The following is a 15,870-nucleotide window of genomic DNA, read 5'->3' on the forward strand; positions in this document are numbered from 1 at the left end:
ACTTATATACCTGTCGCATCACGCGCGACCCGCCCACTTACTGACCCGTGATTGGCTATCGAAACTGAGTCTCGGAACGCAGAAAAAAACGGAAGTTGTCCCGCAAGCAACGCACACGTGACGGCAGCATGGCTCCTGGGGGAAAGATCAACCGGCCGAAAACGGTATGAACATCTCGATATTTTCTTAGTACACATTGATATCTGCGACAGCAGTAAAGCTTTGGGCGGGAGAGTTGCCCAAACAAGAGCAAGGGGAAATGGAGGAGTTATCCTTATAGCAGCCAATCAGGAACTAGTTGTCATTTTGCATTAGCGTTTGGAAAATTAAAAAGCCACAATCTGGTTGGCGGCTTTTGCTTTAATGCACTTTCTTTCGTAGATCTATTCACAGAAAGCTTTTTTTCACCTTAAAAGGGTTTTATTATGTAAGTATATTAGATATTATATATGTGTGTGTATATATAATATATATATTTTAATATACTTACCTTGTAATGTCTTCACATCAAATGTGTCCGGATCCCAGAATTCCAAGCGGCGGAAGTTCACCGACCGCCATATTGGGACACCCAAGTGATGGGTGTCTCAATATGGAAACCGGAACACCTTCGCAGCACCATACACACACACTGTATACGCCGTACGCAACACACACACTGTATACGCCGTACGCAACACACACACTGTATACGCCGTACGCAACACACACACACGCACACACTGTATACGCCGTACACACACGCACACACTGTATACGCCGTACACACACGCACACACTGTATACGCCGTACACACACACGCACACACTGTATACGCCGTACACACTGTATACGCCGTACACACACGCACACACTGTATACGCCGTACACACACGCACACACTGTATACGCTGTACACACGCGCACACTGTATACGCCGTACGCAACACACACACACGCACACACTGTATATGCCGTACACACACGCGCACACTGTATACGCCGTACACACACACACGCGCACACTGTATACGCCGTATACACACACGCACACTGTATACGCCGTATACACACGCGCACACATCCGTATACACACGCGCACACTGTATACGCCGTATACACACACGCACACACTGTATATGCCGTATACGCACACTGTATACGCCGTATACACACGCGCACACTGTATACGCCGTATACACACACACACACACTGTATACGCCGTGCGCACCCCACACACACTGTATTCGCCGTGCGCACCCCCCCACACACACACACTGTATACGCCGTGCGCACCCCCCCCCCCCCACACACACACTGTATACGCCGTGCGCACCCCCCCACACACACACTGTATACGCCGGACGCACCCCCCCACACACACACACACTGTATACGCCGTGCGCACCCCACACACACACACACACACACACTGTATACGCCGTGCGCACCCCCCCACACACACACACTGTATACACCGGACGCACCCCCCCACACACACACACACACTGTATACTCTGGACGCACCCCCCACACACACACTGTATACGCCGTATGTACGTTTTGTCCTTATGTGGATACAATGTAAATGAAAGCACCTTTGTCATAAATTTTTCCATGTTAATAAAATGTTCCCTTTACCTACTTTGCTTTCATTTTAACACAATGGGAGGGGTAACTACACATAGGAAAGAAAGAGGACACGGGGGGGGGGACAGCTCAAACGAGAGAACACATGAGGGAAGAAGACAGCACAGGGGTGGAGAGATAGAGAGCAGACAAGGGGGAGAGCACATGGGGTAGACAGGTCAAAGAAGAGATCATGTGGGAGAGAGACAGTGCACAGGGGGGAGACAGCTCAAATGGGATGGCACATGAGGGGAGAACACAGCACAGGAAGGAGAGAGACAGCAGACAAGAGGGAGAGAGCACATGGGGTAGACAGGTCACAGAAGAGGGCACAGACGGGAGAAGTCAGCACATGGGGGAAAGAGAGAGTGGATAGGTGGGTGAGCACATGGGAGGGGGGGGGGAGAGATTCTCAACGCTGCAAAGCCTGCCCCCATCGTGACATTACCGCCCTCCCGATGCGATAGCATCGGGCCTCCATCTAGTATATATATAAACGATTATATATATATATCATATCTGTATATGAATATATAATAGATTTTATATATGTGATATATACAGTACAGACCAAAAGTTTGGACACACCTTCTGTTAGGAGGGCGGTTGCAGACAACTTTATTATAATGGAACGCAACCGACCCCGGGGTCCGCGATGCAGCCTGGTGGACTGCTGCCGAACACTTTCCGGGTGAAAAGGAAAGCAACCAACTTAAGTGATAAACCCTTCCGTGTTACTGCACACAGGAACGGGTATAGCGGTTCGCTCTATCTCCGTTAACTGCACGGGAGATGCGCGACCGGGGAAGTAGCTGTAGCCCTGTTAACTACACATGGACTACACTGGCGGCACTAGGATGCGTGTGTGACTACGCCAACGGGCACACGTGCCTCCAGCCGACGTGCTACCAGACTGAAGGGTATTACTCCACGTGGCTGACAGGCGATAGTTGTGGACAGGACGTCTGCAGGCTGCTCAGGGTGTTAGGCGACCCCTTTGGCAGAGCCAGACTGCAAGACGGAGCTACCTGCCTATTTCCACTAGCCTGCCTATAGAAACTACGTGGAACACAGTCGTCCACACAACAGCATCACTTGCTCAATGATCAGAGCGCGCCGCCATGTTTGTGGGCGGGCCTTTTAAAGACTAAGCCCTGCCCACCGTCACACCATTGGTGGCGTCACCCGCGACCAATCAGGCGGTGCCAGGTCACCGGATCAGGTGGTTGCCAAACCACCAATCACGGTCCCGCCAGGTCACGGACATGCTCAGTACGGAGAATCCTGGACTTAGGCTCCAACAGCCCTGTCTCCCTCAGCAACCTATGCTTAACATTGCTAGGCACAAATACCCGAGAGACAATCTGTACATCTCGTGGACCAGCTAGGCGTTGGGGCTAACGACGATGCTGAGCAGCATCAGCCCTGGCTGGACCAAAATGGGAGACCACAGAAGGCTCTGGACTAGTGTTGAGCGATGCCTTCCGATATCGGGAAATATTGGATCGGACCGATACCTAAAAAGTATCGGATATCGCCGATTCCGATACCGGAAACAAAGGCCAGTCAATGGGACACAAATATTGGAATAAAAATAAACCCTTTCTTTCCTTGTAGGTTAATTCTACATGAAGGAAAACAACTAAGAATAATGTAGAATGTATTACATGAAAAGCCGGCAATTCAGCAGCGGTATACGCCGGTACCTGACAATTTAGAACAGAAAGAATAGAACATCACACATAGATTAGATAGATAGAAACATGTCAGTCACATATATAAGAAGTACAGTGATAGTGTTGATTACTGTACTTGTCATTTAGTGTTAAAATAAAGGATTTATTAAAAAAAAAATTGGCTTGGGGTTCCCGGTAACTTTAGGCTCTAGCGGAGGTTAAGCAGACAGCTTGGGCTGGGGCAGATGTTTGAAGCCTGGGAAGGGGGTAATACCCACGGAGCTTCCCAGGCTACTAATATCAGCCCCCAGCTGAATACCTAGCCTTTACTAGCTATTAAAATGGGGGACCCCCTATTTTAATAGCTAGCAAAAGCTAGGCAGACAGCTGGGGGCTGATATTAATAGCCCAGGAAGGGTGCCATGAATATTGGCCCCCTCCCAGGCTAGAAACACCAGCCGTCAGCCGCCCCAGAAATGGCGCATCCATAGGATGTGCCAATTCTGGCACTTAGCCTCGCTCTTCCCACTGCCCTATAGCGGTGGCAGTGGGTAATAGAGTTGGGGTTGATGTCAGCTTATAATGCCAGCTGACATCAAGCCCAGGTTAGTAATGGAGAGGCGTCTATAAAACACCCCCATTACTAACCCCATAGTCAAAGTTAAAAAAAAAACACAAACACCCAGAATAAAGTCCTTTAATTGAAATAAAGACACAATTCTTTATTGTTCTAAATTAAACCATACCATGCACGTCACTGACAGCGTGGGAAAATTCTCCTGCTCTCAGCGCTTGAGCTGGAGAATTTTCCCACGCTGTCTGTGACGTGCATGAGGTGAGCTGAGTTCATTGGACATGAACTCGGCTCATCTTTATGCCGTCACAGCGAGACACTGAGGAGCGCAAGCATGCCTGCGCTTCTCAGTCTCTGCGGCATGGCAAGCTGGATGGCAGCGTTCTGTTGCGATCCAGTCTGTCATGTCAATGTAGCAGAGCTGAAGCTGTCGTGGGAAGCATGGAAAGGTAAGGATGATGTTGCTTTATTATTTTACTTTTATTGCAGAAGACATTGGCTTCAGCTGGAATGGGCGTGATGGTCAGTATGGTTTAATTTAGAACATTAAAAAATTGTGTGTTTATTTCAATTAAAGGACTTTATTCTGGGTGTTTGTGTTTTGTTTTTTTTTACTTTGACTATGGGGTTAGTAATGGGGGTGTTTTATAGACGCCTCTCCATTACTAACCTGGGCTTGATGTCAGCTGGCATTATAAGCTGACATCAACCCCAGCCCTATTACTCCACTGCCACCGCTACAGGGAAGTGGGAAGAGCGAGGCTAAGTGCCAGAATTGGCGCATCCTATGAATGCGCCATTTCTGGGGCGGCTGACGGCTGGTGTTTCTAGCCTGGGAGGGGGCCAATATTCATGGCTCCCTTCCTGGGCTATTAATATCAGCCCCCAGCTGTCTGCCTAGCCTTTGCTAGCTATTAAAATAGGGGGGACCCCACGTCATTTCTTTTGGGGGGGGTCCCCCATTTTAATAGCTAGTAAAGGCTAGGTATTCAGCTGGGGGCTGATATTAGTAGCCTGGGAAGCTCCGTGGGTATTACCCCCTTCCCAGGCTTCAAACATCTGCCCCAGCCGTCTGCTTAACCTCCGCTAGAGCCTAAAATTACGGGGAACCCCACGCCAATTTTTTTTTAATCTTTTATTTTAACACTAAATGACAAGTACAGTAATCAACACTATCACTGTACTTCTTATATATGTGACTGACATGTTTCTATATCTAATCTATGTGTGATGCTCTATTCTTTCTATTCTAAATTGTCGGGTACTGCTGCTGAATTGCCGGCCGGCTTTTTTAAAGAGACGGTGCATGAAAACATTATTATTTTTTTTAATAAATCCTTTACACTAAATGACAAGTACAGTAAGCTGAGTGCTGCCATCCAGCTTGTCATTCTTCAGAGACACTGCAGAGCGCAGGCATTATGGGAACTTCCGATTCCGGTATTCGATATTCTAAAAGTATCTTAACTCAGTATCGGAACTCCGATACCGCGAATATCGGTCGATACCCGATATTTCAGTATCGGAATGCTCAACACTACTCTGGACCCATTTTGAATCCAGCAACAGCCCGACGCCTAACATTATCCCCCCTTCTAACATCCCCCTCCACTTGATGCTCATTTTCCTCAACGAGCAGGGGAGCATGAATGTGGTCCACCGGGTCACAGAGAAGATTCTCAGAACTGTGACCCCTCTGGTGTACAGGGTATCCTTTTTTAAAGCGGGGGGCAAACTTAGCAGACTCACCGCGTACTTTAGTATTGCGAGCCGTGAGCCACACTCTGTCGCCCGGATAGCATACGGAGGCAGGACGACGAGAAGTGACAACCGACTCTCTATGTGTGGAGTTCGTCACGGGTGACAGATGGAGAAGACCAGCCGGACTATGACGGAAAGATTTATCTCTCGCACAGACGGGACACGTGAGAACAAAGTCCTTGACATCCTGGCGCCACCAATAGGACCGTTGAAGGGAGTTAGTGGTACGTTTGACCCCCAGATAAGCTCCGATCTTAGAGGCATGAGCCCAGGAGAGCACCATATTTTGTATATTAGGGGAAACAAACGTTCTCCCTGACGGAACCTGGTTAGAGGACACTGCAGCGACCCTCTCTACCTGAGAGTTCTTTTTGACATAGTCTGACAAGGCCCGGGTTCTGGGGACAGACTAAGAATCTGTACCGGAAGCCACAACGGTAGAGGGATCAGAGACTACCCTCCGGGTGACTGTGACCATACACTGAGACGCACAATTCTCATTCCAGGAAGAAATTCTCCCCTTATTCCAGTCAATGTGTGGAGTATGACAACGTAGCCAGGGGAGACCCAATAACACCTTGTCTAATCCACCGCGAATAATAAGAAAGGAGATGACCTTCCGGTGGCCCTGAGGAAATGACATGGTGAGGGGAATCGACTGGTGGGTGATTTGCGTGTCCAGGAGTGAACCATTGACTACACTGATATTCATTGGTCTTGACAGTAACTCTATAGCGATGGCGTGCCTCTGGGCAAACGCAGATGACAAAAAATTGCCATCAGCACCAGAGTCCACCCACGCCTTGGCAGTAACTGCACATGTACCAAAGGACAATGTCACATTATATAACAATTTGGAGGAAGAAGTCCCAGAATCTAATACACCTCCTCCAACGGTGGTAAGACCTACTCGTTTTCCCGACTGCTTGGAACCCTTATTTGCGGGGTACTCCAAGAGATGTGCAGGTCGGGAACGAGAGAGACTAGAATCAGTCCGGGATATATCCATAGCCTCAGGCTCCGGGTCGGGAGTCGCGAGTTCGGAAATTGGTCTAGAGAAGGTTGATGCCAAACGATACTGAGGTTTGGCGACCTCCAGCTCTAACCTGTTTTCTGCATGACGCAAATCAATTCGGTTTGCGAGAGATATTTCGGAGGGGAACCGTGCCTCCATCACCCCTGCAAAATTTACTGTCCCCAGAAAATTTTTCCGGGAGAGCAAAATGGTGTAATGGAGCACTTGCAGTGGTCGCATTATTCACCGCAGCCGAGTTAATAATATTGGCTGCTAGAGAAGCCGCCTGGGTAGCTACTGCAGTGATATCAGCTACCGGGACACCTTGTTCAAGAGACTTAAGTCTGGCCTCAATTCGCTGTATATATTGCAGCAGTTGCTGGTTGTCGGCCATGTTCGGCAAGACCCTGGCGCTCTGATACTGTTAGGAGGGCGGTTGCAGACAACTTTATTATAATGGAACGCAACCGACCCCGGGGTCCGCGATGCAGCCTGGTGGACTGCTGCCGAACACTTTCCGGGTGAAAAGGAAAGCAACCAACTTAAATAATAAACCCTTCCGTGTTACTGCACACAGGAACGGGTATAGCGGTCCGCTCTATCTCCGTTAACTGCACGGGAGATGCGCGACCGGGGAAGTAGCTGTAGCCCTGTTATCTACACAGGGACTACACGGGCGGCGCTAGGATGCGTGTGTGACTACGCCCACGGGTACACGTGCCTTCAGCTGGCGTGCTACCGGACTGAAGGGTATTACTCCACGTGGCTGACAGGCGATAGCAGTGGACAGGACGTCTGCAGGCTGCTCGGGGTGTTAGGCGACCCCTTTCGCAGAGCCAGACTGCAAGACTGAGCTACCTGCCTATTTCCACTAGCCTGCCTATAGAAACTACGTGGAACACAGTCGTCCACACAACAGCATCACTTGCTCAATGATCAGAGCGCGCCGCCATGTTTGTGGGCGGGCCTTTTAAAGACTAAGCCCTGCCCACCGTCGCACCATTGGTGGCGTCACCCGCGACCAATCAGGCGGTGCCAGGTCACCGGATCAGGTGGTTGCCAAACCACCAATCACGGTCCGCCAGGTCACGGACATGCTCACTACGGAGCATCCTGGACTTAGGCTCCAACAGCCCTGTCTCCCTCAGCAACCTATGCTTAACATTGCTAGGCACAAATACCCGAGAGACCATCTGTACATATCGTGGACCAGCTAGGTGTTGGGGCTGACGACGATGCTGAGCAGCATCAGCCCTGGCTGGACCACAATGGGAGACCACAGAAGGCTCTTTGACCCATTTAGAATCCAGCAACAGCCTGATGCCTAACACCTTCTCATTTAAAGATTTTAATGAGTGAAGGCAAAAGTGCCAACAAGTGCTAAGTATCTCTGGGAACTCCTTCAAGATTGTTGGAAGACTATTTCCGGTGACTACCTCTTGAAGCTCATCAAGAGAATGCCAAGAGTGATCAAAGCAAAAGGTGGCTACTTTGAAGAACCTAGAATATAAGACATATTTTCAGTTGTTTCACACTTTTTTGTTAAGTATATAATTCCACATGTGTTAATTCATAGTTTTGATGCCTTCAGTGTGAATGTACAATTTTCATAGTCATGAAAATACAGAAAAATCTTTAAATGAGAAGGTGTGTCCAAACTTTTGGTCTGTACTGTATGTATATATCACATCATTAGAATTCTCTAATTATGACATACTATAATCTGCTCAGTAGATTTAGGAAGTCTTCACTCCATAGCTAAAAAAAAAATAGCAGAATTCTGTTTATTGTTCCTGCTGCTTCCTGAAAACTGGAATGAGAAGCGTTCAAAATGTTGGTGCCCATGAAAACGTGTGCAAAAAAAAAAGAAAAATAGTTTTCCGACAGCCGTTGAAAAAGTAAAAAAGTTATGACTCAGAATATGGCGCTCCCAGAGAAGTGTTTTGTGTTTTGTTTTTTTTTTTAACAAAACCGTGCTGCCTGTATGATGTAGGTTAAACAATAACATGTTATGTACCCCAAAAAGGTGCCAATAAAAAATCCAAATAACAAAAGACTGACTGTCACCTCCAAGCAGAACAATGGTCTGAACAGGTGCATACTAAGAGTAGCTGATGCGCCCCCTGGGCCGTGTGGGGAACCCGGAACCGGGCCTTTTGTGGGATGCTGGGGGTTGTAGTCTCCGCGTGGCGGTGAACCGGTCCATGGCTCAGGGTGCTCAAACTAAATGGCAGTCTGTATGCTGAATGTCCAACTACACCACCCGTGGATTGCGGTCAGGATGAACCGCCGCTGCAGGGCAGACCGCTGAGGCTGGTGTTGTGGGTGCAGCAGAGTGTAGTACAACTCCCCACGGGAGGAGTGTAGCCTCAGGGCAGTGTATAGGGATTTTGGTCGTGATGGTGCGCGGGAGCAGCAGTAACCACACGGAGTCTGTCATGCAAGTCAGGGTCTTTACTGTTGGTGTTATTAAAGGACCCGTCCGGAATACAGGTTAACAATGGAGGCCTGGTCAGTCTGAGAGCAGCTGGGAAATCCTGCTGGTCAGGGGAAGTTTGTAGGCCTACCGTGCTGACCACTCTTTCTTGGCTAGCCCACGTCCCTGAGTGTACCGTGTTGTACTCACCCGTATGACTGGCGACTCGGGCCTTCTGTGCTTCTCACCCCTCCAGGGCAGTAGTGGTCCCTCTCGTGTGGCTGAGCCTCCCGGCTTCCTTGGGCCAGAGGACTTGAAGTCCCCTGCGTGGTGGTTTTCTGCTGCTGGGCTTATAACCCTCACAGCCTCGGACTCCAGTGTCCGGCTTAGTAAGTCTCTGGTCAGGACGAACTCTGCTAGTTCCCCTCCTGGCCTCGTGTTCCTCCTCTGCCTACAGGGACTCCTCAGCCTGCTGCTGACCTGTCCCTGTCTCTGGAACTAGACTGGAACTTGTGTCTGGCTTCACTGGACTCTGGATGGTCTCTCTAACCCCGCTCCAGATCCAGTTTATAAAGGGCTGGTTTCTCCCCTCCCTGGACTGAGGCAGGAGGTGCTGCATGCTAATTGTCCCCAACCAGGGAACCTCCCACCTGCTCTCAGACATGACATTGCTGCCACTGTGGCGACAAGACCTGTGGTGCCACATAGCCATCTCCATATATAACTAACAAAGTTGCACAGTGTATTTTTTTTTAACGCTAAAGCATGTAAACATGAAATATATGAAATTTGAATTGCATTAAGGCTCTAGAAAATAGGAAAAAAATGAAGATTCTTAGCACTTAATTTGGCCAATTCATGTATGCCCCGCAGCCAACGACAAGACAAGCTTCTTATGCTAGGAACCTATCCTAACGTGATTCCTTTCAGCCCAGGAGACGGCCTTATTATTTTTGGTCTGAGTGTGATCTGACGAAACAAAAGATCGCGCTTGGATCAATTTTAGTCTATGGGGCCGTTACAGGGCTGTGGAGTCGGAGTCGGTGTCCACTTTTTTGGAGTCGGTATAAAATGGACCGACTCCTAAGATATATATGATAAATTGGGTACACTAGTGCAATGCAGGATGTGCTGTGAATGTTTTCATAAGAATTTGGGAAAAGTATGGCATGTCCTATAAATGTCTGTTCTGTTCCTGATTTAAGGATCTCGGCTTTTAGTTGAGATGAATCTGTGCTGCCCTTTATGTACATGTGCAGTAGTGAGGCCGGGCTGTGGAGTCGGAAGTCAGGGAAATTGAGAAGTAGGAGGTTTTTCTTACCGACTCCACAGCACTGCGTGCACATGTCAGATTTTTTACAAAATGTTGCAGCGTGCACAGTTTGCATCTGTAAATCAGATTTCCCTCGGCCATGCAAGTCAATGCATCTGTCAAGAAAATCGGACCACCCTGGGATGACATCTGAGGGCCGTCTTAATTTTCACAGACTGACAGAATGGAGAAATGTTTTTTCCTTCTCCGCATCCAAGACAATCTGCTCACACTCTGATGACACGTTGATGAGTGTGATTAGCATAATCGGACCGATTTTGTTGGATGAGAGAAAATTGGTTGTGTCCCCAGCCTCACACTTCTCCATCAAGAGAAAAAAAAAGTTATGATTACCGGGAATATCCCAATGAAAATCCATTTTCATAAACTATTTATGCTACGTTCCCACGATGAGCTTTTGGTGAGTTTTTGATGTTGCAGATTTTCTGCATCTATTAAAGGGGTTGTCTGGTCCAAACTGATAAGTCTGCAGTTATTCTGTGTGACTGCAGACTTATGAATTTCCTCAGCGTACGCACTGTGCGCTGCAGGGATTTACCAGTTTCAGTCCCGGGAATGGAGGGTATGTATGAGTTTTACATACGACCGGAGTCCTTCTAATGGGCGTGGCTTCGTTCCATGCACTTGTATTGAGCAAGGCCACGCATCCTATAGTGACAGGGCCCTGAAGTGGGCGTGGTCGACTAGTGTTTGGTGTGAGGCCCCGCCCACTAGACTTGCTTTGGCCTGGAATATGTATAACTCATACATACCCTCCGGTCCAGGCTCAGAAGCCAGCGAATCCTCGCATTGCACAGTGTGTGCGCTGGGGGGATTCATGAGTCTGCAGTCACACAGAGTGACTGCAGACTTATCAATTTAGACTGGACAACCCCTTTAAGTAAATTAGGTGACTTGCGTTTTTTATCAATTTTTGAGGCTGTGGTTTTTGCCTCTATATGATATGTCATGTTTTAAAAAATCTGCTTTGTTTTTTATTCTTTCTGGTATCTTATCGATACAGTCATGTGTGGGTTACATGTTGTTTTTACTTGTGCATTTTCTGCACCTAATACAAGTCTATGGGAAAAATCCGCACATAAAACTCAGCGTATCGGCAAGAGAAAGTGACATGCTGCGGATTTGAAACTCGCACCGCAGGTCAGTTTACGCTGAGTAATAATAAAAAGAAAAAAGCACAGTGAGCAGGAGATTTCTATAAATCACATCCACTTTGTTGGAACTGTGAGACGCTGCGTTTTTGATGCAGCGAAAATATGCAGCGTCAAAAACTCCTCGTGGGCACAGAGCCCGAGAGACACTGAATTTCAAGTGTTCTCTAGAACTGGTGATCACATAACTGTCTCATCAATTGGGCCAATACTGATCAATAGAATGAAAGGACTAGATTGAGAGCTCAGTTGAAGTCCACATAGAGCTGAACAGCATGTATAAGGAAACTTTTGAGGTACAGGTACACATCGAGTAGAGGAGTGGGGAGGCCGGTTCTTTTTTTTTTTTTTTTTTTTATTATATAAGGGGTGGTCTACTACTGAACAACTCCTAATAATGGACCCATGACAGTTAAAAAAAACAAGCTCACCTCCTGGACTGGTGGTGCTCCTCCATACTTTGCACTGCATCCTCCCCAATCTCCCGTCATCAACATCTGGCAGTGGCACATGTGACGTTCCTGTAAGAGGTCAGTGCCATCAGACTGCCAGGGGATGCAGCGATTATTCCAGAAGAGCATTATATATATATATATATATATATATATATATATATATATATATATATATATATATATATATATATATATATATATATATATATATATATATATATATATATATATATATATATATATATATATATATATGTATCTTTGTATTATTTATTTTTTTCCTCTTCCTCCTGGCCCATTACATTAACAGGGGGTTGTCCATTAGTAGACAAGCCCTTTAAAATTGTTACCAGGCGTAATATTCACTATGCTTTTCCACAACAGGACTTGCAAAAAAGTATCTTGAAACGCCGTCGTTTAATTACTCGGGAGAAACGGAAGAAGCATAAAATAGTTGGAGCTGTGGTGGACAAAGAGCTAATAACCGTTCATCACTTAAGGAAGAGAAGGTGAGTTGCAAAAAATTTTGGAAATCTATGTGTTGTCCTAATTTAAACAAAATATAACGTAATTGCTGTCAGGGCTGTGGAGTCGGAGTCTGTGTTCATTTTGGTGGAGTCGGTATAAAATGGACCGATTCCGACTCCTAAAATATATAATAAATTGGGTTCAGTTCAGGATGTGCTCTTAATGTTTTCATAAGAATTTGGGAAAATTATGAAATGTCCTATAAATGGCTGTTCTGTTCCTGATCTAAGGACCTCGGCTTTTAGTTGAGATGAATCTGTGCTGCACTTTATGTACAAGCTCAGTAGTGAAGCAGTTCTGTGGAGTTGGGAGTCGGAAGTCAGGGAAATTGAGGAGTCTGAGTCAGTTTGGCTTACTGACTCCACAGCCCTGGTTGCTGTATAAACGAGCAGTTCAGAAACTTTCCTGTGAACTTGGTGTGAGGCTATGTGCCCACGATGCAGAAATGCTCCGGATTTTTCCTAAGCGTTTTTGCATCTCCCCTGGCAGAAAAAACCCATGCGGATTGTACATGCGGATTGTACGTGCGTTTTTCCTGCCAGGGACATGCGGATGTGAAGCGTTCTTCACTTGCATTTCCGCATGCGGGTTGACAAGCTCTTTCTAAGCTATTTTAGCATCACTTGGAAAATGCTTGTCAACTTGATCACACTATATAAATCCATGCAAACGGCATGGATTTATAAACTGTGACCGAAAGAATGGTAAAAAATAAAAAAATAAATCTATACTTACCTTCCGATGGCCCCCGGAGTCTTTATTCGCTCCGTCCTGGCTGCCGGCAGATCGCGGTACACTGAAGGACCTGCCGACGTCAGCATCGCGTGACCCGTCACATGACTATGACGTCGGCGCAGGTCCTTCAGTCCACCGCAATCTGCCGGCATGGGAGGACGAGCGCAGCGGGTGCCGTCAGAAGGTAAATATAACATTATATTTTTTATTTTATTCTTTTTTTTACAGGTACTATGGTACCTGGGTCTGGATGAGAGTCTCCTCTCCTCCACACCCGGGTACCATCCGTACATTGGAACGCATGGAATGCGCATTTACATATACAGTGATGCGGAATCCATGCTGTCTAATGCAAGTCAATGGCGGCGAAAATGCAGCGCTTCCACAAAATAATTGGTAGTGCTGCGTTTTTTCCCGCAATGTTAATCCGCAGCGGAAACTTCCGCAGCATTTGCACAGCACATGCAGATTATCATTGGGGATCATGGCAGACCTTCTACCATGCGTTTTTTAAGCGTTTCTGCAGCGTTTTTGCCACTACGGAAACGCTTAAAAAACGCTTCGTGGGCACACAGCCTTACAATTCTTTTCAGTTTTCCAAATACTGATTTGCAGTCAGTGAATAAAAACTCTTATCCTTAAAGCACTGCTGGAGTGGTACTTTAAATATAATTCCCCTGCCCCGTCTCATACTCACCTTCATGGTTTTCCAGTGTCACTCCCATCAGTCTCCGTCGAAAATTGATCTGTCATCTGATCCAATGTTTCATGGTCACTTTTCAATACAAGTCTATGAGAGCCTCGTTCTGGCCTTGAGCTGTCTCTCATAGACTTTCATTGAGAGCCTGTGACGTAACTTCTGGCTGTCAGAAGCTACTGTTACAAGATGGCGTCGTGGGACCGGAGGATGAGTATATGACCGGGGGCAGGGGACTTATATTTACAGCGCCCATCCAGCGCTGAAAACCCCCCCGCTGGAGTGGTACTTTAAATTCTGAGGCGGCAAACCTATATAGATGCAGCGCTACTCCCTGCCGAAAAGGGAATATACTCGTGTCCTCTCCAGGTGAAGCCCTGATGGTTTCCTGCTTCAGTCTGGAGTCCAGGTAGTTTAGATCAAGAGCATTGTCTAGACTGGATGTTCAGCAATTATATCCACTTCTGTGCTGAGACCAGGACTAGGTCTGTACTGGTTTGTTTCCTCTGGAAGAGTCTTCTCATTCTCCTACCTGCAAACTAATAACTTGAAAATAACAAGACATTGAATAACAAGTCATATTAGAAAGTTGTAGAACTTTTCATTTATAACGTGAAGGCTCTTTGTTCAAAGCTCGATAGAGCATGTCAAAAAGAAGAATATTTGCGAATTGCATCAATTAAAAATATTATGCAGTTTTGTATACACATTATGATATCACCCCCCCAGCTGTTTCTCCAGAGGAAGTGGTGGACCGACTTGCTCAATAGCTTCCCTGCTCATGTTGCATAGTTAGCCAACAGTGAAAAGGATGATAATGTGTGGTAATGGGAGGAGAACTGCAGCATCTGAGGTAGATGTAACGATAGGACATTTGCTATCTATTGTGACTCTGAGTTACTTCTCATGGACAAGCTGTGAGGTGGAGAAGTCAAGGAGTTGGAGGTTAGGAGCTAGGAGGGTACGTCATAAACAGAGGGCAGAGTCAAAAGAGTAGTCAAGTCACACTCCGGGGGTCAGAATTCCAAGAAGGTAGAGGATCAAGACAAAGGGGCTAGGCAAACGGATGGTCAAAGGCAAATCCAAGGTCAGGTAACAAAGATCAGAATATAAGAACTCAGAGGAAACACACATCTCTGGAGCTAAGCTACAACTGGTAATGGTCTAATCATTACTGACCAGGTAATCGCCCAGAACGGGCAACACCTGGAGGAAACCATACAGGCCCAGCCAGATTGGGCAACATAGCTGTCATTCACAATACTGACAGCTCAGCACGCCCCTGATCCTATAGGGCGGCTGGACTGTCACTCACAGCGTCCTTAGGACCCTGTGAGTGATAGAATCGTGACTTCTATTACTGGGGTTGATGAGACTATCAAGAACAGTAAACCGAGGCGGGCATCGCCTAGCACTCGATATGAGCAGTCTGCTTTCAGGATTCCCAGGCTGTAATCCTGATTTTATCCGGTTAAAAGTGCCTCCAGAGTACCGATATTGCCCTGTACCGGTGGCCAGGGCTGGCATCAGCACCCGGGCAAGTGCCGGGGCCCTGAGCAGGCGGGGGGGGCCCAATCACAGTCGGGCACTCCTGCGTGCTATGGGACCCGTGAGCGGTGCGGTGTCAGCGCCCCCCCACCCCGCTTGCTCAGGGCTCCAGCGGCACAATACCTCTCCCCGTGCCTCCGCAGCAGCTCCGGTCTCTTCCGCGGCTGCTGCACTGTGACGTCTCAGGTCAGAGGGCGCGGTGACGTCTTTAAACCGCGCTCTCTCCTGAGCAGTCACAGTGAAGAGCGGGAAGATGCTGGCGACGCTGAGGAGTGAGCAGCTGCAGCAGGTGAGGAGAAGTGAGGTGAGTACTTGATTTTTTTTTTTTTTAGATGTATGGAGGCATGGGGCATTATATGATGGGGGGGGCA

At 47.4% G+C, this 15,870-nt stretch overlaps 1 protein-coding gene across 1 annotated transcript in view; it reads left to right on the plus strand.

Moving 5' to 3' along the window:
• The first annotated feature begins 27 nt into the window (after positions 1 to 27).
• LOC141213734 (uncharacterized protein C11orf98-like) overlaps positions 28 to 15,870 on the plus strand; it is a 36,040-nt gene continuing 20,197 nt past the window's right edge. The window contains exons 1-2 of the mRNA XM_073665326.1: positions 28 to 164; positions 12,376 to 12,500. Of these exons, the coding sequence (XP_073521427.1) occupies positions 129 to 164; positions 12,376 to 12,500 (161 nt within the window). The 5' untranslated portion in view covers positions 28 to 128. The remainder of the gene's footprint in view (positions 165 to 12,375; positions 12,501 to 15,870) is intronic.

The sequence above is a fragment of the Phyllobates terribilis genome, unplaced genomic scaffold (genome assembly GCF_046119375.1).
Source record: "Phyllobates terribilis strain yellow unplaced genomic scaffold, ASM4611937v1 Scaffold_211__1_contigs__length_3443825, whole genome shotgun sequence".
NCBI classification, from domain to species: domain Eukaryota; kingdom Metazoa; phylum Chordata; class Amphibia; order Anura; family Dendrobatidae; genus Phyllobates; species Phyllobates terribilis.